General features: G+C 42.9%; 1 protein-coding gene across 11 annotated transcripts in view; it reads right to left on the bottom strand.

Annotated features, from left to right (window-relative positions):
- Window positions 1-1287: 1287 nt before the first annotated feature.
- Window positions 1288-26087, bottom strand: part of Mapk14 (mitogen-activated protein kinase 14) — a 67852-nt gene continuing 43052 nt past the window's right edge. For 7 of the 11 annotated variants that reach the window (XM_020168904.2, XM_020168906.2, XM_074082332.1 and 4 more), the window contains 7 exons: window positions 26021-26068; window positions 24492-24606; window positions 23886-23957; window positions 14422-14501; window positions 8986-9064; window positions 4484-4657; window positions 1288-3707 (listed from right to left, as the gene is read on the bottom strand). In XM_020168904.2, coding sequence (XP_020024493.1) covers window positions 3640-3707; window positions 4484-4657; window positions 8986-9064; window positions 14422-14501; window positions 23886-23957; window positions 24492-24606; window positions 26021-26068 — 636 coding nt within the window. In that variant the 3' untranslated portion in view covers window positions 1288-3639. Of the gene's footprint in view, window positions 3708-4483; window positions 4658-5746; window positions 6837-8985; window positions 9065-10257; window positions 10338-14421; window positions 14502-23885; window positions 23958-24491; window positions 24607-26020; window positions 26069-26087 lie in introns of those variants that run through there. The other 4 variants (XM_020168905.2, XM_020168907.2, XM_074082334.1 and 1 more) reach the window with 3 other exon arrangements.

Raw genomic sequence — 26087 nt, forward strand, 5'->3', positions numbered from 1 at the left:
TACTTTTATAGCTTTCTTGAAAACAGTCCCCCTCTCCCCACCCCCACTACATACTGTGAGGATGTGGTCCCGTTTTAAGTGGATTCCTTGAGTAAGCTTTCCCCAGTGTCAGCTCTCGGCCTCCGCAGACCTCTCCTCACACGAAGATGAAGGCTGCGCTCATGGCAAAATGTAAAGACAAAATGTCCCTGTAGGAGCTACTGTACTTCATATGGCCCTCTTCTCCCATCCTCTCCCACTGAGCACAGGAATGCAGCCTGCCCTTGGTCTGCCTTCAGTCCCCTGCTGTTATTCCCAGCTGCCTGCCAGGCACTGGCTGACCCAGGACAGAAAGCCCAGCTGCAGCTCTCAGTATCCTCCCAGGACAGGCCTCAAAATCCAGCCCAGGACACCTGTTGGGTGTCAGTCTCAGGACACTGAGAAAGGACACACACCAGCAAAGGCCCTGAACACTCAGCTGTGAGCTCTGTGGCCCTTTAATCCTGGGATGAGATTCACTGCTATTGAAGAGTAATTTCCAGGGTCGTTAACACAAAGCAGGGTCATAGATACATGTGCGTAAAAGCCTATGAACAATGTGTCTGGATACACATGCACCCGACTCCTCTGTCAATCTTTAAATAAAAATACACAGCTTAGACATGAACTATCTAAGCTGAAAAGAACTTAAAATTCACTGTTTAAAGATGGGGAAATTGAAGCCCTCTGACAACTCTGATAAAAGGCCAAGTGCAAAATAGTTTGCATTTTATAGGTCTTTTGGTCTCTGTCCCAACTACTCAACTCTGACAACTGTAGCATAAAACAGCCACAGACAATATGTAAACAAATGAGTGAGGTTATATTCCAATAAAACTTTATTTATGGACACTGAGATTTGAATTTTATATTACTTTTACATGCTACAAAAATATTATTCTTTTGATCTTTCAACCATATAAAAACATAAAAACCATTTTCAGCAGGCCACACAAAAACAGACAGTGGGTGGGATGTGGCCTCAGGGCCAGTGTGCTGACCCCCGGGCAAGGCCACTCTCACCAGTATGGTGACACAGACCTGCCTCGAGTACCTTATTTTTCGGCTTTTCCCATCCACATCAAAGACTCAGGTTCTCTTCATCATAAATACATCACTGAAAGCACTATAAATGCTTTCTAAATGCTAGGAGTAAGACCTATGAGGAACACATGCCAGGCCACAGCTGAAAGAATGCAGATACAATGCCATTGTGTGCATTCAGTTAGAACAATCGAGAGAAAAGCGTAAGAAATTTGAGAAACTCACTGATTTTGAAAAATAGGCTTTATTTTAACCAGTGGTATTGTCTGACATCCTATATGGCATACCTGATTACAGCCAAGTTCACGAATACAAATAAAATAGCAGTTTCCCTCATTCTCTTTTGTCTTCTGCTGAGAGAACTCAAAAGATGGGAACACTATGCTTAGAATCCAAGGAGCTCTCCCACAGGTTGCAGCCTAGAGTTGGCTCTTGGAGCACATGTGCAAAGGCCTTTTTTAATGATCCTCAGAGCAGTGTTCTGCAGGAAGTCACAACAGCGCTTACGACCAAACATGGCTGATGAGATTCACCTTGCTGCAATGGTGAGGACTTGGGCTGCATGTGGAGGCGATGAGGCTTTTGGTTGCCTTTCCTTTAAAGGCACAGAATACCAGGTGGACTCACCACCCCCTGCCTCCTTCCTTCCGGCTTCCACGGATTCAGGGGTCCTATAGTCCTATGCTGCCCCTCTGGAGGCATGTGTCATTGCACTGCAGAGAATGGAGCCATCTCGGCCTCAATACAAGATTTGTTACAAGGCCCACACTGGAATTGGCTTTATACTTTCTCATTACACAAAAGGTTTGAAGAGATGGGTCCTCGTGTAAGCACAAAATGCCTGAAATTCAGAAAATTAAAAAAACAACTTTTCTCCACCCCTGAGGATATTTCATCTATAAAGGTGAAAATATAAAATAGTAAAATAATTTGCCCTTTCTCCCCATCAAAAGGAATCACATTCTCAAAGGATTCCTGCAATATACAAAATTCTGCAACAAAATTTATTTCTCCCCAAACCAAGACCAAGAAATCAATTAATGTTAAGCTGCCAAGGCCCTTTCCACAGAGAGGTGGAGAGACACCTCGTGACTACTTAAAATAACCATTTAGAGAAAGACAGCAAAAGGAGTTTCTGGTCTCATGCACTTTCATTTTTTACTTTGATCTTCAGCAGTTCTGAGCATTGGTAACTGGGAGTGAAGAGCACGACTTGTTTTCCGAAGTTTGGGATTATTCCTGGGAAGCACCCTCATCTTTCCCATGATAGGTCCCCAAAAAGTTTGCTGAAAATCAGATGGCAAGAATGAAAATGCTATCCATCCACCTATTCCATTTTTCATGGTTCTTACACCAAGAGCACCTGGAGCATCAATTGTGTTCAACACAATAGCGCTGGGGCTGCAGAGGATGAGGCCACTCGCCCACAGCATCAGCTGAGGTGACATGGAATCCCAACTACCAAGAAGTCTTCACGGGTAAACTCGCCTGGGACAGGGCCTCCTGAAGAGAACAGGAGGGGCAGCTGTGCATGCTCAAACAGCAAGACGTGCAAACACATCCTCACTCTGCTAGAAATAAAGAGCACACAGGAAGCGCACTGACAGCAGGAACCTGCACCTGACCACAGGGCCCACTCTCAGGAGACCTCTACCCTGAAGGTGAGGCATGAGTAAAGGATTGGCACCACCACCAGGGGCGAGGGAGAGGAAATGCATATACACGCATGCGCACACATGGCTGCCCCTGAAAGATGCCTCATTTCTTCAGCCTCACAAGTGGCCATCCAACAGCTCTGTCTACTTGGCTGGCTCAGAACTTCAGCAGCTGCAGTCTTTTAACCATCTACACGTCCTTTTCTCCTTTTAAGGCACAAACATATTTATAGTTTCAAACACAACCTGTCACATTCTGAGAACCACACTGAGCAAGTTAATCACAGGCTAGTGCACAGAAGCCAGTTGGTCCTTTTTGGCTGCATGCATCACGGAGGGACGGCCTTGGACCTGAAGCAATGAGCTGTGAGCCTTCTCGGTATACCACTGTGCTGTGTGGTCAAGTCTACCCCCAACCACCAAGGTGGGCCCACAGAAGAGGCCAAAGTGGCAAAAGCATGATTGGGGTCCAGGACATTTAATGTTTTTTTTATTTTGCATTTAGCATATCCCTAACAACATGGCAGCTTTTGTCTGCCTGGGCCAACTCTCAGAAGAGCAGGCAGAGTCCACACACGGCCACACCACCCTGAATGCACCTGATCTCATCTGGTCTTGGAAGCTGAGCAGGGTTGGGCCTGGTAAGTACTTACTTGGATGGGAAAAAGAGCAGGCAGAGGCTGCCATGGAGCCTCCACAACTCCATGTAAAGTCACTGTGATCACAGTTAGCTCATATTATGCTCTTAACCTTCCACAAAGACAGACAGACAGACAGACAGACACACGTCTCACACACACGCACCCCTTCCACTATGGAGGAAATCTTTCAACAAGAGGCACTTGAATGATATTTGGAGAGTTCCTGTGAAAAGGCCTTCCCCTCACAGTGAAGTGGGATCAACACAACAGAAACCAGGTGCTCAGGACTCCATCTCTTCTTGGTCAAGGGGTGGCGGCACAAAGCTGATGACTTCATCGTAGGTGAGGCCTAGAAGTGGGAAGGAAGAGGTGAGATGTGAGCACTCTCTTTGCTGGCAGGCACTCTGACCTCGAGATCAGGTCCTCCCATCCTTCTAGTGGTTTGATGGACTACTTCAAATTAACTGCTTCGTTGTCTGTGTGGGATCCTAGTATGGATGTGATTACATGTGAATCAAGGATACACAGAGAACCCTTCTTTTTGTCTCCCCCATTGTTGAGTGGCTCCTCTCCAGAGCCCTGCAGCGGTACCTGAGAATAGCAGAGCACTCCCAGTTGCAGCAAAGACAGTCCTGGCTTTTATGACTCAACTGGAGCTCTGAACTGGTGATTTATGGAAAGAATATGAGATGGGACATGAGAGATGTGGCTCCATTCCTACCTGTGTCCCTAGGGCACTAGGTCTAAGGTAACAGGTAAGATATAAACTCTTCTTGCCTTGGTTCTCTCAGTTGTGAAACTATAAAAATACTCCATTCCCTACGTATCTCAGAAGGATGTGCAAAATGCAAAACTCTGAGAAACCCAAAGCTCTATGCAGATGTGAGGGGCTGTGCAGTCAGACCACACAAGCAGCACCTCAAAGATCCAGTGTTGTCATCTACAACAGCTCGATCACAAGGACAGACAGAAAAACATTCTCTGTCAGAGACCCCAACTACAAGTTTTACTAAGTTGGTAGTAGTTACTTGTAAGTTTTTATTTTTCCTGTGGCTTTTGATTCACCTGGAAAAGATTTTCAAATCTAAATTCTCAAGGTACATGCTGTCCTGCCTGAGGACTTACTTTTCCACTCATCTATAAGAAGATCTCTGCTTTCAAAGGACTGATCGTAAGGATCAGCCACTGGCTCATCATCAGGGTCGTGATACTGAGCAAAGTAGGCGTGTGCGAGGGCTTGGGCTGCTGTGATCCTCTTATCTGAGTCCAATACGAGCATCTTCTCCAGCAAGTCAACAGCTATCAGAACCGCAGAGAGGAAGGGAAAATGCAGAGTTTATAACATGTTGCAAAACATTATGCCATGTTAATGAGCAAATGCAGCTTTGACCATTCATATCCAAACGACCACTCTCCTCTCGAGTACCTGTTCTAGAGTGTACTACCCCCTTTTCTTTGTATGTGTACATATTTGGCATTTTTAAAGAATATATTATTTCAGGCCAGGTGTAGGATTACTCTGGAGTAAACCTAGCTTCTCAAGAGGCAGAAATTGTGAGGACTGTGGTTCAAGGCCAGCCCAGGCAAAAAGTGAGTGAGATCACCATCTCGATCAACAAACCAGGAATGGTGGTACCTGCCTGTGATCCTAGCTGTGTGGGAGGTGTAAGTAGGAGGATTACAGAAGCTGGCCCCAGGCAAAAATGAAGACCCTACCTGAAAAATAACTAAAGCAAAATAGGGCTGGCAGCATGGCTCGAGTGCTATAGAGTCTGCCTAGCAAGTTTGAATTCCTGAGTTTAGACCCAGGACTGCATCACCAACAATGAACTACTGACTACTGGGCTGGGAGTGTGGCTCAGTGCAGAGTGCTTATTTAGCATATTCAGGGCCCTGGGTTGATCTCCAGCACACCATAAAACCAAAACAAAAAACCAAACATCACTAAAGAAGAATTAAAAAAAAAATAACTTGGATTCTGTTAGAACACACTCCCCTGGAATACCCAAGTGAGACTGCTACCACTGTATCAAACTGGAAGTCAGCTGAAGTGACCTGGAAGACGTAGAGAGGGGTTTTGGATTTGAGTTTCTTTCTTTTTTTTTTTTTTTGCAGTACTAGGGCTTGAACTCATGGCTTACACCTTGAGCCCACTCCACCATCCCTTTTTTGTGATGGGATTTTTCAAGATAGGTCTTACGAACTATTTCTGGCTTTGAACCAAGATCCTCCTGATCGAGTAGCAGGGTTACAGGAGTGAGCCACCAGTGCCAGGCCTCCTTCACTTTTTATTTACAAACATAAGGCGGTAAATAAATATTCATGAAACAGATCTTCAAATGATGAACAGACTGAGGGTTTCCACAGGGGTGTGGATGAGACATGATATTTGGATGAAAGGAAATTTTATTTTTAAGGTTGAAAAATTTCAAATATACAGAAAATAAAAACAACACTACAGTGAATGCACTCATATATCCACCATACAGATTCAACAGACAGCATTTTAAATTTTGTGTTTCTCCAAACTGTTTTAAAATAAAATTAGACATGGCAGTTTATACTTTATTTCAGCACAAAGACATCTTCCTGCATAATCACAGGCTGTTATTACCCATAACAAATAAATGTCAAACACTACCTAAAATCTGCTCATGTTAAAATTTCTCTAATTACGTCAAGTTGTCTTTTTACAACTTCGTAACCAGGATTCAGTCATGGGCCACATATACCTTTGAGTTGGTTTCTTTAATCTCTCTTAATCTAGCATCAGATTCTCTAACCCCCTGTCTATTCCAGATTTTGATGTAAGAAGTCCCTCCAGTTCTCTTGAGAACAGCCATCACTAAGGTACTGTATGGTTGCTTCTTTGTGATTCCCCCAAACCAGAAGACAGGTCTAAGAACTGAAGTGTCAGGCCAGACATTTTTGGCAAGAGTATATCACAGGAGGTGCCGTGTGTCTGACAGTGCATGTGGCACTTCCCTCGCTGCTAATAGCACTAAGTTTGAGCAGCAGGTTAAGATCTTCCCCCACCTCGGCAAGAAATCTGCGGGATATTTGGCACTGGGTGAGTACCAATTCCTTTCACTTATGACTTTTAGCATGCATTGATTTTCTTTTGCCTCCCCAAACAATGATTTCATTAGGGGGTTACAGAATGGTGGTTTTTCTAATTATCTCTGAGCTTGGAGTTCCGGCACTTGGGAGGGGAAGTAATACTCTGATCACAGTCACCACTGCGGTGAAACAGAAGGCTTCTGTGACTTAGCAAGTTATTTCTTAGATGTGGAGGGGTGAGGGGTGCTGAAGAGGAGACAGCATCCTGAAGAGATCAAGTTCATCTGTTTACACTTTCAGGCACTGGGAGAACTGCCTGGACATACAGTCTTCTGATGTTCTTCTCTTCTTAGAAAAACAAATCTTTTCAGCTGTTGGTTTTATAACTGAACATGGATTATGACAGGACTTTGCCACCCTAGGGTAAAATATTTTGGTAATATTTAGGTAAAAACATTTTGACAAGGAACAAGGTCAGAGGTAAGAAAAAGATTTCCCAATGATCTTGACAGATATAAACACAAAGGGCAATTTAAGTTTCATTTGTGTTTGGGAATAGCAGTCAAATGAAGTCAGTGGCTGATCGACCAAACAGAGCTGTTCATATTTATATCGCTGGAGCACTCCTGCTCAGTTAGCACGCTGGGTATGAGCTCGTGATCAGTAACACCATGTTCCGTCTGCAGAAGGGAGACTCTTTCTATGACATCACTGTTTGGCAACGGGCTAGGAGGCACGTTTGAACTCTGAGGAGTGCAGTGCGCAGCACCAGATGGACCACAGCCTCCTTTCAACTCCATAGCAATCTGGATTGTTAAGTGCTATCTGGTTCTTTTCAATGTTTAAATGTCATGGTTCCAGAGAACGGGGACATCTGTCAGGATGTATGTGACCTAAATAAGCTGCTGGGAAACCCATACCTCCCTTCTCCCCCAGAAATAGGAACTACCAAATTCTTTTGAGTCTGTAAACAGGGAGTTAAATGGTTAGCGCTGTCATGTCTAAAACTTGGGGCTGGTAAGATGAAAATAAATTCAGAACAAGGACAGACAAGGAAACTACCAGCATATACGTATTCCCAACATCTTGCAATACTTCTAGCTCAAAGAGAGCTTCTCACAGATCCTTGAACTAGTAACAGCTTGAATAAATTATACAAAGCCCAATGAGATTATTCTAGGAAGACACCAATCCCAATAGAATTCTACACACCCATGAGGAGTTTGTGAATTCATTCTTGCACATGACAGTGAGCTAGCTGGGATCTGACATACTCTCCATCTCTGAGGCTGTGGGAATTCATCTATAGCTGCCTAGCACTTCCAAGAGCACGGACATCTCTGCTACTGTAATAATTGATCACAGCCACACAAACTCTTCTTTATAGTGACCACAGATGCAGTTCTTAAAAAGGTAAAACCATCTAGCCTTTACTCCAATTTCTGGAGAGGTCAGCATGACCACTAGCCCTCAAAAGGATAAAACTAAACCTGGGGCTTGGAGGTGTGGTTCAAGTGGTAGAGGGCCTGCCTGCCCTCTAAGTGCAAGGCCCTGAGCTGAAGCTCCAGTACCATCGAAACCCAACCAAGCCACACACACACACACACACACACACACACACACACACACACACACACACACACAAACACTAAACCTATAGCACAGTTGTTGGGACCTTTACACAGAGGATGACTCACAAAGACTTAAGGAAATGCAGTAAGCTTGTCAAACACACCCCTATAACACAATCTTGAGAAAAGCGAGAAGGCTGATGACACTAGCTGTCACAGCACTGCTCTCTTCCCTACTGCAGGGAGGTCCTGGCCTGATCCTCCGTGCCCACCATTAAACAGCATCAGCAACTGCATTCTCCTAGAGTCAGGGAACCAGAGCCTTAGACAAAGCCACCAATGGACCATGTGAAGCCCACATCGGCCCCCAGATTTAAGGAATGGGTCAACTCCTTTATAGCTAAGGCGACATCCTCAGTCGTCACTGCCACCTTCCTTTGACAAGGATCTGGACAGCAAACCAGCTCCACAAAGAGAAAGGGAGGGTTAAGGCTCTGAAGAGCACAGGATGAGGAGAGGGGAAAGTCCACTGAGCATGGCAGACAGCAGAGTTGGCAGCAGTGGGCATCTCCAGCAGAGCAGAGCACAGTCCCCTGTGGGAGCTTGAGGTGGGTCTGCTGAGCACCAGGCTGTGCCTCAGTCGTTTCTACCTCAGCATGGATCACCACAGATCAGTGGCAGTTGGGAACAAGCCACAGGCTTTCTTCTGTGCCTCTGTTTCCCTGCCTTCCCCACCTTTTCTCCCAATTTCCCATTAATTTTCTTTCTTCACTGAACCAGCCTATTTCCCCCACCAAATTCTGTGACCATATAAATACTATTAACCTTCCATGTGTGTGTGTGTTTTTTTAAATGTGAAAATACAAACACAGATAACCATGTTATCAAGATTTAATTAATGGTGCCTTGTTTGGTCAAAAGTAAAAACTCTCCTTCAAATCCCTAATTCATCATAAACCAGTTCAATACCATGAAACAAGGATATGGTCAACTTACCCAGGGGGTTGGCACCAATAAATACATTTGCAAAGTTCATCTTCGGCATCTGGGTCAGAGACTGGATGTAGTTTCTTGCCTGCAAAAACAAGGGTTTTGAGAATGACTTTGTTCATTCTCAGTGTTACCGTTCTCTAGGCATCCTGTTCCGGACAAAGCATCAGCTGAAAGAATCCACTCACTATGCCCACACTGACCACTACCTTTGCTACTCATTAGGACTTCTCTCCTACCGCTCCTACGTTCTCTATTTAAAGCCACCACTTTATTCACTCCTGCTGTCTCTCTCGGAGATACTTTACACGAACAAGACTGCTAACCAATTAAGTTCCTTTTTGTTAGCTTTCTGGTCATGAGATCAGAAATTTAAAAACAGTAGCAACCATTTCTAAGAAGCAGCCCTTTCTGAGACAGTCTCCCTATACACAGCTAAATTTGGCAGAGGAGCTGGTATTAATAAGCCAGTTCAGAATCTTTCTAATTTGAAAATAAAGTTATAGGAACTGGATATGGCTGTCATCCTTTCTAATTGACCATACAGATTAAAAGGAGGAAGAGAAAACAGACATAAGACAATCTGTCTCATCCAGAGAACAGTTGTCCCTTTAATAAAGATATATAAAAAAGAATGGGTGAATACAGCTGAAATACAAACAGTTGCGATGACACCAGCCTGGCTCCCCAGGGTACCTTATATCACTTTTGATCAAAAAGCTACTTAGATTAAGTGGTTAAGAATTTGTAAAGAAAGTTCCTAACCCTACTTAAGTGTTCATATTTAATCTATGTTACTTGTGTATTTTCTCTTGACTATAGTACACCCTTTAGGATTGGGTATTTTATAGTGTTTGTCTTCTTTAGATGAACAGTCAATCCTCTTTGGTCATTTAAAAAATGGATGAGTAGGAAAGCGTGCTAATGAACTCAATTAAAGACAGCTTGGATGAAGTTGTTGCATGGTGGTACACCCTAACTGTAGGTTATACATCTAGGAAGAAACATGCAACTCCTTGCACACTAAGTTCACAAAACCAAATACCTCAGGAACACCATTTTCTATTTGTAAGCCCATGTTTATTCTCAACCCCACTGACTGGATGACACTGTATCCCCAAAGTCTACATTTTGCTGTTGCACATGGGCAGTCACTGCCTCAGGAGTCCTCCAGGCACATGCAAGGACTCAGTGACACTGAAGACTGCTGGTTATAGAGGCAATACAGTGGGAGTGTGGCCTTCTGAGTTAGGAAGCCTGTGGTCTGCTTGTCCTCACCTCGTGGCTTGGCATCCTGTCAATAAGGTGAGCAGGGGGTGTCCCCGTCAGACGCATTATCTGCTGAAGCTGGTTAATATCTTAGATGCCTGGTCAAGGGCATTGTTAGACACACAGCACAAAAAATAACCATCAACCCAAGTTCTAGGATGGTCAAAAAGCCACCCCAGACACAACACAACAGAACAGGAACCTGTTTCCCACCCACCCTGGCCAGAGTCCAGGGTCGCATGTTAGGGCATGCTTTGGTGAATGGCACAAGTTATTAGGTGTGTTGCCAGTGAATGGCCGTGCAGGTAAGAATTATTCATTTTCTTTGGTTTTAGTATCATCTTTGATGCTAGTTATTTTTTAAATTTTAAAATTTTTATTATTTTTTGTTTGTTTTTGGTAGTGGGATTTGAACCCAGGGCTTGTTGGAGCTAGCTAGGCAGGTCCTCTACTGCTTTAGCCATGCCTCCAGCCCTGATGTTATGTATTTTAGGTTCCCAGGAAACAGGATGCTCTTGATTCAAAATGTCAGCTACAGAACTGCTTTCAAGTATTGATGGTCAAACTCTGTTTGTCTGTGGTATGAAAATAGATGCCTGAGAAAAATTTGGCTATACTTTGGGCAAAATAAAATATCCAATATATCCATTCAAGAAAGAGATTACACTTTTGTGGCACAGGTTCTCCAAGGTACCACCCCTCCAAATTAAGACACAAGTGGGAGTGTGGTTTGATAAGCAACACCAAGTTTCAAAGATATTAGTGCTGGTACTCTTAAAATACATGCCACAAACACACAAGGTAAGTGAAGGGTGGGGTGGGGGAGTTAGAGGCTAATGGCAAAGGCAAAACAGAAGTCACGGGCTGTTAACCACAATGACCACTTCCACCTGCCTTTCTAACGAGTGAGCAGGTTAACTTCACTTAACCAACAGCTGGGAAGAAAGTGTGCAGAACACTCTACCTGACGGGCAGAACTATGTTGTTTTCTTAAAGGTAATTCTACTCCAAACTTCTTCCTTTTAACTGTGGCATCATTAATACAATACCCCCAATTACCAAAACATAAAACCTACCTGCTAGTTTATCACTCATTCCCACTGAAAGCGATAAGTGATGGTACTTTTTAAATCTTTGACATTATTCAAGAAACCCCCTTTCTATTCCCTTTCTTGTTAGCTCTTGATTTCTTCCTTCAGCTTCAATAAGCACCATGGCCAACTAATTTCACTTCTTTGAGAGTTCCCTGAGTAATTTTCCCACTTTGGCTCATCCTCTGAACTCAACTCCCTTGTGGTCAGATTACTGCTAATGGATGTTTACAGATGGCCACAGGGACAGAGCTGGGCCATGTGTTCCACTGTGTCTTTCCTGCTCTCTAAACCAACGACAAAGTGCAGGTGCACCTATAAATAGCTCCATGGGAAACAGTACTTCACGTGCCAGGAGAGCGAGCAAAAGGGAACTAGCACTGGCAGGGTACTGGTTGCAGTCCTGCCACTCTCTTTCTGTCTGTGAGCTGCACTCGGCCTGGATGGGTTCAGCTTGTGCTCCTGTTAGGTAATAGCTGATTAGTTCCCTCCTGTCAGGAGGTAGAGGATTACATTTCTAGAGAGAACAGTGAGTCTAGCTTTTGCTTTCTTATGATGATGTTTTGTTCCTTCACTGGTGACTCTAGGTTTTGGGACACCAAACAAATAAATTCCCTGTCCTAAGTGAATTTACCCCTTTTCCTATGCCACGTCCTGCTCATTCCCCATCCTTTTCTGTATTTTCTCACTCAGAATGTCCTGTTACTCATTGGTTATATATTTTCTCACAAATGCCAGCTTCACTGTTTCACACTTTAGAGTAATGAAAGTATCTGTTGGCTTTCTGTTTACTATTTCTTCACTAATGTCTCTTCTAATTTGAAAAATCTTTGAACAGTTTTACTTACCTGGCTTTGTTATTTTTCCATTTGTAGTCCGCATATCATGTGCTTTTTTTTTTTTTTTTTTTTTTTTTTTTGTTTTTTTAGGGTTGTGCTGGGGATTGAACCCAGGGCCTTGCTTGTGGTAGGCAAGTACTCTATCACAGAGCTATATGCCCAGCCCTTGGTTTTTTGACACAGGGTCTCCCTATGTAGCCCAGGCTAACTTCAAACTCTTAATGTTCCTACCTCTGCCTCCTGAGTGCTAGGATTAAAGGCAGGTGCCACCATACCTGGCATTACCCACTTTTAGATAAACAAATACTTGGGCAGTGTCATTAACATTAAATTAATCTTGCCTACACTTTAAAATATTTAAATTATTATCTACTTTCCACAATTATGTAGGGAAACAACTCCATTCTTATTCCTATACTCAGTATTACTTGAGTAGGTTCTTTATTCTGGTAATCAATTTCATTACACCCAGTGCTATGCTAGAGCTGCTGAAACATATGATAAAGACATCTTTCTATTAGGCCATGCACCCAACTGTTTCTTTCTTAAACATAAATGAATTAAGATAGGTAAGTACAATTTTACCCAAACTGTGTACTTCAGAACTTTGAAAGACTAACAGCCTGTATCTACATGGCTGGGATGGGAGAGGGGATGAGATTGCTCCTGGTAGTCATTCCCAGACAGGGAATGAGTGCATGTCTCAGTCTCATTAGCACCGCTCATTAATTAACTGAGCTCCTTCTAAACTCCTCTGTCCCCACGTTCTTTTATCAGCCAATCTTCCAAGCAATGCATTTTTAAAAAACCAAAAAGCCTGCCCTTCCTAAGTATCGTATCTTCGATTCACTCTAATCCAGCTTCTGCATTACAGAAGGCAAAAGAAAACACCTTCTCAGGTTGACATTGTGGTCAGTACTTCTGACAATGACTTTCAAAATGGTGTTTAACCACATGAGAGTATTAGATCATAATCAGAACATCATATACTCAGCTCTGCCAAATGACTCAGCATGACTCAGGCAAGTCACAACTTTTCTGTGGTTTTGCTTCCTTATCCTAAACAAGTAAACAAAACAAAATGAAATAGAATTCTAGCACAGCCCTTTACTGGATTTCCTCAGAGTGGAAATTAAAAACTGTACTGGCTTTGTGATCCTGTACGTAAAAGGATTGGAGGCATGGCTCAAATGGTAGAGCGCTGGTCTTGCACAGTTCAAACCCCAGTATCACCAAAACAGAGAGAGATGTATGATACACCAGATGGTATTCTTTGTCTGTATGGGTGGAAGGGGATGGGGATGAACAGCTCAACTCACTTGCTCAAACCTTCCCCAACCTACTCAGATGTCTTCCCAACTAGGAAAAGGGTTCCTTCTGTCAGAAATGCTGGAAGGAGAAGCCAGGAAGACAAAGCTGGAGCTTGGCTCCATGCTCCTTTTGCCTTTTGGCCAACTGCCTGGTGGCAGATAGAGAGGAAATGGAGAAAGGAGGGACTTCTATAGCTTCTCTCCTGTCTCTGGCCCAAGAAAATGACCAATAGCAGGAAATGACAGCAGAGTAAGCCAGAGTCATCTTCTGTAGCTCCTATCTACATCCCTCTGACAGGCAGGAAAGCACCAGCTCCAACTCCCAAGCCTTCTCTCAGGTTGGTCAACATGCAATTCCTAAGTAAGGTTATGGTCTGAGGGCTGGGGAGACAGCGAGCCCTGGTGGGAACAGATACCTTATACGGAATATGTGTCTACTCTAAAACAATAAAAAGCAAGTGCCTTTTGGAAAGGGATGGTAGTGTGCGGACTACCATCTTTCAGAACTGAGGCTAGACATGGTGTGCTCTGAGAGTGAACACTAAACAAAAAGTGAAAGAGCCCTTGAGTACATGTGAAACTTCTGAGTGATGACGTCAGGGCTTGAGAAAAGAGACATAAAGTTTCCAGTAATAACTTGGAATGAATGGGAATCTAAATTTCATGTTTACTGGGATACAATTGCCCAAGAGAGGTCCTGTGATCTAAGTTCACGCCCAGATAAAGAGAGGAAAACACGCTCATGCATGCAAGCAGGCACATGCACACACACACACATTATGCACACTCACACACATATACCTTGTTTCAGAAGTCAGCATACAAAAGGCACACGTGCTTACAAACATACCAGGGTCAAAGTACAGAATGATGGAGGGCAAGTGGCAGAGGCTCCCAACAGGGCAGGTAATTACAATCAAGGCATCAACTCACAGACTCTGAGGAGATTTTCTTCAAAAGCTCAGCCCCTGGGGTTCCAACGAGTCTTAAAATGAGCTTCAACTGATCAATATCTAATGGTGGACTATAAAGGAAAATGTTGGGACAAAATAAAAACGAAACAAACAATAACAAACAAAATAAAACAAAAACAAACAAAACACCCCAACAACAAAAGTTCAAAACCCCAAACCAAGCCAACACGGTGAATTCATCTAGGTCGCAGCTTCTGCAGGATGGTCACTTCAAGTAGGACATGTGCCTCCTGTGCAAAGATTCAAAATGCTGCCACACATACCAACTTGTATTCATCTGTGCACCTGTCAACACCACGCATCAGTGAAGTGAGACGACCTTAGCTGGGTCTTAACTGCCAAAGACGGCAGATGAAAACACAAAGGCCCCACTCAGTCCATACCTACCCCCTCACCTTCCACCCCGAGCCTGGCAAGCAGAGAGCACTGGCAAGCAGAGGGCTATGGAAAAAAAAAAAAGCAGCAGAGCATGGCAGCTGGGAACATGCACTCTATTTGTGACTATTCCCCTAAGGCCTGACCTAAAGAGCTTGTAATATGACAGTTGGGAGGCCTGAGAAGATCCCAAAGCTGCAGGCTCAGGCACGCCCTCTAGAAGCCTCCCCCTCCCAAGCCATATAGTAGGCAGTTTTAGGGCCAGACAGCCAGCAGAGGGCGCTCTCCCTCTGAGCGTTCACTAACCTTATAAAGGCAAAATGAATACAGACATACTAAAAACTGTTGATAGTAAGCCACAATGCCAGAACTTTCTTTAATTCTGGTAGCCAGCATTTCAATGTACACTCAGAATGAATGTACATGTATTAACCACACGACAAAAAAAGTTTTCATTTGTTCTTATTTTTTAAGTCTTGTCTAAAAGGAAGTTAGAAGAGAGAAAAAACTTACAAAAATAGCTTTTAATATTTTCTGTGACCATTTGAATCGTTTACCCTATCTACCCTGATATTCAGAGGTGGGGAGGAAAAGAGGATGACCATCTGACTCCTCTGATTAGATCCTTCTCAATTTTAAGTCTCAGCTTAAACTTTACCCTCTGCACAAGGCCCCTCTAACACTTTACCCAATAAAAGCCTCACTCCTATCTCTCTCCCAGGACCATGCTCCATGACACCATTGTGTGCATCTCAATCTGGAATCTGTGTGCTTATTAAGTCTGTCACCTCTACAGGTCTACAGCTCTATGAGAGCAGGGGGACTCTGCCTTTTACCATCTGTCCCCAATTCTTTTTTGTTTTCTGTTTGTTTTTGAGACTGGGCAATGTAGCCCAGTCTAGCCTCAAGTTTACTGCTCCCCTGCCTCAGCTGTCTGCAAAGCTGGAATTCCATGCACATACCACCATGCCCAGCTCTCATCCCAATTCTTAACTTGTAACATCTGGCACATGAGGGAGGGCACACAAAATATTTGAGAAGCAGATACAGCAGGACAGAAGAAAATATTTTTGCTTATGATTATACATATAAAGGCAAGACACCATCAATTACAAATAACAGCTTCTGCAAGCCATGGTTGCCTAAGTTACAGGAATTACTTATGCAATAAGATGACTGGCATCTTGCTTTGGTTTTTTGTTTGTTTGTTTTTCCCCCAGATATAAAATCTGCTTAAATGGAAGAAAATTCTAGACAGGAGTCAACAAACTCCAGTGTGCTGACTGTTTTATTCATAAAGCTTTATCGGAACGCAGCCATGCCCACTTGCTTACTTCCTGTTTCTAAGTGCTTGTAACACTACAATAGGCAGAGCTACAACAGAAACTACAGGAAGGGCTCCCAAAGTCTGAAATATTTACTGATCTTACCCTTTAAGAAAAGGTGGGCCAAATTTCATCCTAGGCCCAAACAACTATATCCTATAGAAAACAAAGAATAATTAGAAACAAGTTCACTTACATAAGTTACTTCTAAATTAAGAGCAGTAGAAAATTTTGTCACCTGCAAATGGCAAAAATCAAGTGTGTTTTGAAGGTTAAATTGAACACTGGCTTCTTAGATAAAGGTTTTGAAAGGAAACATTTAAAGCTTATGTCTGAGGGCAGAGAGCAGTAACAGGGATGAGATGGACACTGCCTCACTCTAACATAAAGCGGCTAATTATGTTATAACAGAAATCAGTAAAGGATCTTCTTGATTATTTAAAATTACTCAATTTAATAAACCTAGTTCCCTCATACTCGCCCTCCTCAGGAACATTTAATTGAGTAGCTACCACAAGATAAGAGTGCACCAAGCATGAGAAAAAACTAGATGTCAATGCTGAAGCAAGATATTTTACAATATATGAATTAGAACTAATCTCTATAATAAAGCAGCTGGATTGGTTCTCTTGTCTAAGAGACTTCTTTGTGACTTCTTGGAGGGAAAGTCAAGTTTTACATATACTTCCTCTAAGGAAGCTGTAACTTTTCCAACTTCCCTAACCTCACTCTGATCCCTACCTGAAGAGCAGCGGCTAAGTATACTAGCGAGCTGGGACCCCATTTCTCCCTCTCTGTGTGAAATAATTTCAGGCCTGAAGAATCAAATCCTAGATCCTCAGTCTCACATTCATGGCCCCCTGTGATTTGGTATCAGATGGCTTTTTCTGACTGTACCTGCAACTAGCATTTCTGCACACACTCAATGGTTCAACTCACAGCAAACATTCCAGGTCCTTCTAAGCTTCTTTCTGCAAGTCACAATTTAGCACTCTCCCCACTCTCCCCTGACCAAGCCTTTCCTCTTCCTATTTGGTCTTCTAAGACCTGCTCAAACAAAATTCTGCCATGAGGTCTTCCTGGATATTTTGAGTTTGAATTAATTCTCTCCTTTTTTCGACAGTTTACTTATACCTCTATTCCAGTGGTTTTGTTTTGTTTTGTTTTTTAATCACTCCATCTTGTTTTACAACCAGAGGAAGTTATTTGTTCAAGTAACTCCTGTAACCGACTTCCCACGGACTCTCATCATTTCGGCTTTGAGGGCAGGTAGCTTCTCCTGAGAAATCCCGGCTGACTTGAACAGGGGTTGTTGTACATGCTTTTCAATTCCACTCTAATCCTCCACCCTGCCCTCACAACCCAGAATGACCACATTCTATGGAAAGTTTACATACAAAAAAGCAGTCCAAAAAGTTCCTTCGTTTGATATTGTGTCTAACAAAGTTCTTAAAACTACCTGAAGTGTTTATACCATAAAGAGTATACAAATATAGTGCCTCGAGTGCGTAAGGGCTATGAGAAGGGTTGACAGAACATGACAGGCAGTATTTCAAAGATTAGTAAACACAGGATATAAAAGAAAAATCTACTTAGTAGCTAAAAGCACTTGCACGAACGAAGTCGAGCCCCACAAACCTCAGTATAAACCACCGGAGGTTCTCTGAAAGCTGCAAATCTATTGAACCACAGCTAGTCCTTCAACAGTGCCAGCTACTACTGCAAGGCCACTACATGTCCAGGCCAGAAGGAGCTTCAAGAAGCTATATAAGCAGAGCAAAGCAAAACTTACTGCATTAAAATTAGCTACTTCCACAACAGGTTTAATCCCTTTTCCCTGGGTAGAAGATACACTTACTGTTTACTTAAAATGTGATTTAAATGAAATGATCACAATCTCAAGTTTTAAATCATAAATTTTCTGAGCTTTTCTAAAAGTGAAGGAAAGGTCAACTTAGGCCTAACAGTAATCTTAGGCCTTATATTAAGTTCTCTGTAACAGAGACAGAACAGGAGCAAAAGGTAATCAGAATGAAAAGCAGGAAAAAGAAAAGATGAAGATAATGGGATAATTAGAGGGAAAGGGAAAGAGGGGCATTTTAGTCGCTTCTAAGTGCCCAATTTCCTGAGGTATCCAAGGTTTGTTGATAACCTCAAGAACCCTAGCCTTTTCTGCAAGTAGTTTTCTTCTTCCACATTCACTAAGACACTTGCCTAGCAGGTATGAGACCCTGAGTTCAATCTCTAGCACTGAAAAAAAAAAAAAGATCTAAAAATGAGGAAGAATATGTGAAACCAACTGAAAGCCATGGGTACATGTGACGATAGAGGACAATTGCCCACATTTTATCAAATAATCTGGGTGGAGTGGACACAGGTGTTCATTGTATCATTCTTTGTCTTGTAGTGTGTCTGAACTATTTCATAACATGTTTGGAACAGATCAAAAGAAGAGATGAGTAACAGAAGACTTCAGGAGCTAATTGAATACACAGAGAAAATTCATGTGGAGTAGGACGGCTGCCGATGGCCAGTGGATGATAACTCCACAGCCTCGTTGTCTGTTCCTGTCCTGAGACGACCATTTCTCTTCAAATGAAACAAGAGTGAAGGAATTTACCTGATTACACAGGAAACAAGCCAGGCTGTGATCTCTGGTGGAAAAACAGTATTTGCTGCATAACAGAGCTCTGAAACTCTTTTACTTCCTCAAGCTGCAGTGTCAGAGTTGGTAATGTTTCCTGACTCATCCATTTCAAATCAATGGCACTTGAAATAAGTTAGTGCTACACCTGAAGAGCCATCCTGTACTCTCCCTCCCTTCTAATCTCAAGTTCTGTCAGCCGAGTCCGCTTGATATAACTAATCAATTAGGCATATAGGGAAAAGCTTCATTCTTTTATTTTTGGGGGGTGAGGGGGCGGCAGCGCAGGAGTTTGAACTCAGGCTCAGGGCCTCATGCTTGCTAGGCAGGTGCTCTTACCACATGAGCCACTCAGCCAGCCCAAGCAAAGGGCTTCATTTTTATAAAATTACTATTAACAAACTATAATTAAGTTGGATGGGAGGGTTCTGTAAAGTCACAAGAATAATGGTGATGATTATCTAACATCATGAATCCAATGAATGCCACTGGATTATAAACTTCAAAACGGTCAATTTTGTGATGTATATTTCACAATAAGAAAGTTAAAACGGTAAATTTTATGTTACATACATTTTACCACAATATTCTCGATTCAGTGTCTAAGTTACACTAGCCACATAGGCTGGTGCCTACTAATCACCCTACAGGACAGTACAGATATAAAACATTTCAGTACCTCAAAAAGTTACATTACTCAGTTCTTATCTATGGCTCTTATCTTACTAAGTGAGGAAAACAGAAAACTATGCTCCAATAAACAGCTTCCTTGGGAGGTTACCTCAGGAACTAGTTGAATTTAAAAATCATGAATAAACTGCAGTCACGTTCTCCAAAGGTTTTGCAACAGGACTTCTAGAAATCAGAGTAATTGCAAAAAAAAGGATACTAGAACTTTTTGATCTCATTGGTACCTTAACACTAATGATGAAAGACTGCCAAACTAAGTAATTTTTTTCAGGATAAGCCAAGGTTAAAACTTAAATTCTCAGCCAGGGGCTGGTGATTCACGTCTATAATGCTAGCTACTCAAAAGGCAGAGATCAGGAGGATCGAAGTTCAAAGCCAGCATGGGCAGATAGTCCTAGAGATCCCATCTCAAAAAAAAAAAAAAAAAAAAAAAATCACACACACACAAAAAAAGGCTGGTGGAGTGGCTCAAGGCCTGGGCCCTGAGTTCAAACCCCAGTACCGCAACAAACAAACAAACAAAAGAACCACCACACTAGAACATAAATAACTGCATACTTCAGCCTCTCTCCTGTCTCTCTCTGCTTCCTGGCTCACCTATAAGGTGAGCAGCCTCCTCTACCACACACTTCTACCACCATGATGTGATGCTCTGCCAGAAGCAGGACTGAAACTGAGGTAAGCTAAAATTAGGGAAAGTTCAGGACTCACAGAAACTTAAAATTGCATTTCAGATTGACCACACTGGCTCAGGGACTGCTCTCACATGCCCTGGGAACCTTCCATGCCCCTCCCCACTACTGATTATCTGATGGGAATCACCTGATTCCTCCCTTCCCCTAGGTTAGCATAGGTTTTAGAAGTACACACTCTGCCTCTAGATTACACTTGGGCCCCATCATGCGCCTCTTTGTATTTCCCTTCCCTAACTTTTAATACACTCCATTTATACCCACGTGTTCTGCCATGGATTCTTCAGTGTGGGACACAAAGGATTTGGAAGTCTTCTGATCACAGACTCCACTGTCAGCTGCCAACAAAACCTCTGAAATCCAAGTCTAAATAAATCTTTCCTCTAAGTTGCCTCTCTCAGGTATTTGTCACACAATAAAAAGTTGACTAACACAGAAAATTGGTACTGAGAAGTGGGGTGGTTGCTGTCACTACCTGAACCCATGCTTCAGAAGCCTTTGGGGTTGGTTTGTAGGAGGAATTTGAAAAAGTTTGGAGATGTGGGCTAGGGAAGTCCTAGAATGCCATAAGCAGAGCTCAGTGGGCAGTTCTGGTGAGAGTTCAGAAGACTAGAAGTGCTGACAGAAGTGAGGACAGTCAAGACTGCTCATGGGTTTCAGACAGGAACAAGGACTCTATTGGGAATCAGACTGGAGGGCACTCATGTTACCTTGTGGTAAAGAACTTGTCCACGTTTTTGTCCTGAGACTGACTGTACTGGGAGGCTGAGTTTAGAAATGACAGACTAATTCATTTGGCAGGGGAACTTTCAAGGCAGTTCAGCATTCATGCTGCAGCATGGTTACTGCTGTTTGCTTTTAGCTGACTTTATAGTGAGAACTGGGAGCAAAAAAGCAGAGATTTGAAAAGCTTGCAATTTAGCTAGAAAAGGAGGCCAGTTTAAAGTAGTAGACAAGAAGGGTGTGGTTGTTACAGAGATTAGCACCATTAAAAAGTAATCAAGTACTTCACACTCAGACAATAGGAAGGATGCCTTGAGGATACCTCAGGAACCAGCCAAAGCCTGAAAAACTGTAAGCTCATGTCACAGGCTTTCACTACAGAAGAGAGTACTTCTGGGGCTCCCAGCTCACAAGGAGCCTAGGAAGCTGTTTCCCAAGGACTCATTTCTTTGTACTCAACCACTCAGGCACTTAGAGCTGCTGCAGCTGTGATCCAGGGGGCCCCAGCTACTATATGAGCTGGCAACAGACCATGGCATTGTCCACGTGATGCTGATTTTGCAGGCAGGCAGAATGCAAGAAGTCTGAAAGCTTCCATCCAGATTTCAAAGGAAAGCCTGGGAGGTCAGGCAATACACAGCAGGACTGGATTCCTTGTGAGCAGCCTGAGAGGGCAAAGTGTGAAGCTGAGAAAGTGAAGTCAAAGAGGCAATGGAGACCCCAAAAAGTTGAAGGCCAGGAACACGGACTGTCTGCCAAGGAAAGTTGCAGGCAGCTCCAGAGAAGCCACACTGGTGGCAACCAGCAAGGCTATAGGGGCGGGGCTGTCCAAGCCCTTTGGAGCTCAGACCGTGCCATTGTGTGACCTGGATGTCAGACATGGAGCTCTAGGATTCAATGTTTGCCCTGCTGGGTTGCAGTTGAAATGCAATCAGACTAAATGCATTTTGCATTATGGGATGAACTCAATGAGCCTTTGGGGTCCAGGGACATATGAAGTGTCCCCCACAGGCTCCATATTGAAAGCCTGGTCCCCTGCTGGCAGCACTATTTTGGGAGGTGCTGAAACTTTAGGAGGTGGGGTATAGTTGAAGGAAGTTGGTCACTGGGAGTGTGTACTTGAAGAGTAACTTGTCTGTGGCTCCTTCCTGCCCACCCTCTCTTATTTCCTGGTTGCCACAGGTGAGCAGTCTCCACTGCCACACACTGCCACCTTCATGATATTCTGCATCACCTGGCCCAGAGCAACAGAACTAACCGAACACGGACTGGAACCTTTGAACCCACAGCCAAAATAAATTCTTCTTTTAAATTGCTTCTCTCGGGTATTTGTCACTGTGATGAAAGGGTGACTAACACAGTCAGGAATGAAGATGATGTTAGCCATACTGGCAGGCTCTGGTCTAAGTGCTCTCCAGATACGACCTCACTGAATTCCCACAACAGCCTTGTGAGATAGGTACTATTATTATTGTTTTGTGGTTAAGGGAATGGAGAGACACAGAGGTTGGGAAACTTGCTCAAAGTTATATAGATACAAGTAAAAGAGCTACCATCTAAACCCAGGAAGTCTGATTGCAGGGTGTAGACTCCTACCCAGTATGCTATCCATCTGTCTCTCTGTTGCTTTCTGTCTACACAGGCATGCATGTCTGTGACTGGCTTAATGGGAGCTAGAGATACAGATGTCAAGAAGAGAATAGAGGAGAACAGCCTCAGGATAGAGTCTGCTCCACATGACGAACCAAAGGGAGTTACCAAGTTTCCCCTACTTCTCTCAAGTTGGCTTGTTTTATAATTATATATAATTTCTTAGAAACAGATATAAAGTGAATGAAACAAAGGACAAGGGAGAAATACTAGGCATTAAACCAACTCAAAATCTAAAAGTGGGGACTGACAAAGTGAGCTAAGGACCTATTTGATCCCATCATATTCATAGAAATAAAGAGCAAAGGTTTTCTAGATCACCAGGAAAGTGCATGGTCTCCAGCAGAAGATGGTCAGAACAGAATATGTGGACAGATACCCCAGCAGCACGGCAACCAGAGATCACACCCCAAACTGTAAGCAAGAACACTGACAATTCTGGCTTATAAACTCAGTGAGTTTACTTAGGTAAGAGCTACACAGGCATTAGATCTCTAAGCAGGATTGTACAGAGGTAAATGTGGCAGTGCTAAGAGCCCAACCAAAACCACTTGCAGGCCAGTCAGCTGAGTTTTACAAATATCCCCCAAACCAATTTTAGACACATTTTTTAAGGCTCTCACCCGCACATCTTCTACAAGTAGAAATGCTAGGAGTTTGAACAAAGCACATTTTCATGGCATTATCACTAAACTGTGCAGCAAACACACAGACAGGAAAGGGACAATGAGAAACCATAAACTAGACAATAAGTCTGCGACTAAACTGAGGCTTAGCTCTGATCTGAAATAAAGTTGTGCTAAAAAACAAAAGGCAAGTGACAGGGTGAACTTCTTACTTCTTGCTTTTACTATTTGTTAACAACAAGCCTAACAATAGTCAGCAGGTATGTCATTACAAAGACAACACAGCCTTTTTAGTACACCAACCAAATGTAACAGCGAGACACCCTGGATTAATAGATGGGTATCGTGCTCACTAAGGGTTTGTAAGTAGAATAAACCTGTCACTGGAATCAACAGCCTCTCACAGGTAGGCTCGGGTCTTAGAACTACTGCAGTATGATTAATAATATAAGGACCCTGCTGCAGAAAAGACCACAGAAGAAAGGGGTTTAAGCTTATTTTTCTAGGTTACAAAAACAAATGGAAGCCTCTTTCTTAGCAAAGAAAGCTACTGAGCAACAGGGTAGACCTCATAACAAATATTGCAACTACAAAAGCAAGAAAATAAGAGCCTTCTCTACAGAGAAGTTAGGTCATACACATCCATGGTGACTGGAATACAGAGAAGAGACAAGAATCCAAGACTCTTAAAAGGATACGGTCTGTACCAGGAAACAACGTTCTTCCAGTCAACAGCTCGGCCATTATGCATCCCACTGACCAGATATCCACTGGCAAAATTGAAGAAAAATAAAAGCACACACGAGGTCACTATTTTTATACTTAGCTACAATGAGGGTGAAATATTCAAATCAATATTATTTAAGACAACTGAGGCTCAATAATCACACTTACATTTATAGAAATAAATAAGCTAAGACTTTCTCCCCAATTAAAGGGCTTCATAGATGGAGTAAGTAAAAATGTACTTAAGGTAAAAGAAATAGGCTGTTCACAAAGGAGCAAATATTTCTTATTAGGTTATCCCAAGTAATATTGAAGGGTTAAAATTATGAACCCATTGTCTTCAAGTAGAATTACTCAAAAAATGTTGAAAACTTAAATAAAAACTTAAGAAATAAAAACTGCTAAATCCCAGTTTGAAAGCTGTATAGAAAAGCCCCTGCTCCCCACTTGAGCAAGTACTTTCTATTAGTAGACTTTAAAAAGCCCACTAAGGGAGGGCTTCCTCCTTCACTGCTCTTGTGAGAATCACACACACACCTCATAAGGTGCTGACAAGGCCCAGACAAATGCAAGCAAACCTGTCTGGTTGTAATGCATCCAGTTCAGCATGATCTCAGGGGCCCTGTACCACCTGGTGGCCACGTAGCCTGTCATTTCGTCATCAGTGTGTCGAGCCAGTCCGAAATCCAGAATCTAAGGGAAAGAAGCATATATCAGACACTGGAATGGGCAAACTGTCAAGGCTTACATGGTGGCAGGGAAAAAGCTCTGTTGCCCTTAGATCTGGTGGTATAGAGCTCAAGCACTAGTGCGCCGGCCTAGCAAGCATGGAGCCCCAAGTTCAAACCTTTGAGAACTGACCTCAAAAATAAAGCCAAAAGGGCTGGAGGAGTGGCTCAAGTGGTACAGCACCTGCTTAGCAAAAGCAAGGCCCTGAGTTCAACCCATAGTACCATAAGATAAAATAACAAAACAAAATGGTACATCTTACTGTATGTTAATTAATTGATTGATTATTGGTAGTATTAGGATTTTGAACTCAGGACTTCCTACTTGCTAGGCAGGTGCTCTACCACCTGGGCCAAGGCCCTAGGCCGTTTTTGCTTTTAATATTTTAGGGCCAGTCTCAGAACAGGTTCCTCCTACACCTCTTGATTTACCTGGAATTGTAGATGTGAACCACCACACTTGGCTTGTTTTGTAGAGATGGGGGTCTCACTAGTTTTTCTGCCTAAGCTAGCCTTGAACCAAGGTTATAGGTATACACTATGCACAGCTAGTTATTTTTAAAAAGTTGATTAAGAGGGATGGTGGCATGACTCAAGTGGTAGAACACCTACCTAGCAAATGCGCCATCCTGAGTTCAAACTTCAGCACCATACACACACAATGATTAAGGTGATGTATGCCTGTACTCCCAGCACTACAGAGGCTAAGGCAGGAGGGTCTGAGTTCCAGGCCAGCTGAGGCATAGGAATATGTCTCAAAAAGAAAAACAAGGGCTGGGGTGTGGCTTCAGGGGTAGAGTATCTGCCTAGCAAGCATGAGGCCCCAAGTTCAAACCCCAGTACTGCCAAAAAAAACAAACAACAAAAAAAGTTAACCAAGAAATGAGTAGGACAGAAGAGTTGTAGTGCTGCTTGCTCTTTGGAAATGATTAGTTCACTTTTCTCTTATTTTATGGTTTTTTTAAATTATTCATTTATTCACATGTGCATACATTGTTTGGGTCATTTCTCCCCCCTGCCCCCCTCCCTCACCCTTTCTCCCCCCCTTACTTTATGTTGAGTGAGTGGTTTTCTGCCATTTTCCTTTTAGGAACTTAATTAATAACTGGTGCTTTAGCTTTGGGATACTTGACATTCAGAGCACAGTTTTCCTTTATATAATTAATATCACATTCCTAATCCATCTTTACTTAAAACTGAAACAAAACACCTAATGCTACTTTCAATAGCACGTAAGTACCTTACTCAGTCTACAGTTTAAAGTCTGACATTCCTAAGGACAATTTAAATTTTCAGCTAAGAAGTCATGGCTTATAAATCAATCCCTATAAAAAGTCTGTCTGGTGAGTCAAGCAAATAACCTCATCGCTTCACTTTACCTTCAGCTCACAGTCTTCATTCACAGCTAGATTACTAGGTTTGAGGTCCTAGGGAGCAAACAGAGAG

The sequence above is a fragment of the Castor canadensis genome, chromosome 8 (assembly GCF_047511655.1).
Source record: "Castor canadensis chromosome 8, mCasCan1.hap1v2, whole genome shotgun sequence".
Taxonomy (NCBI): Eukaryota; Metazoa; Chordata; class Mammalia; order Rodentia; family Castoridae; genus Castor; species Castor canadensis.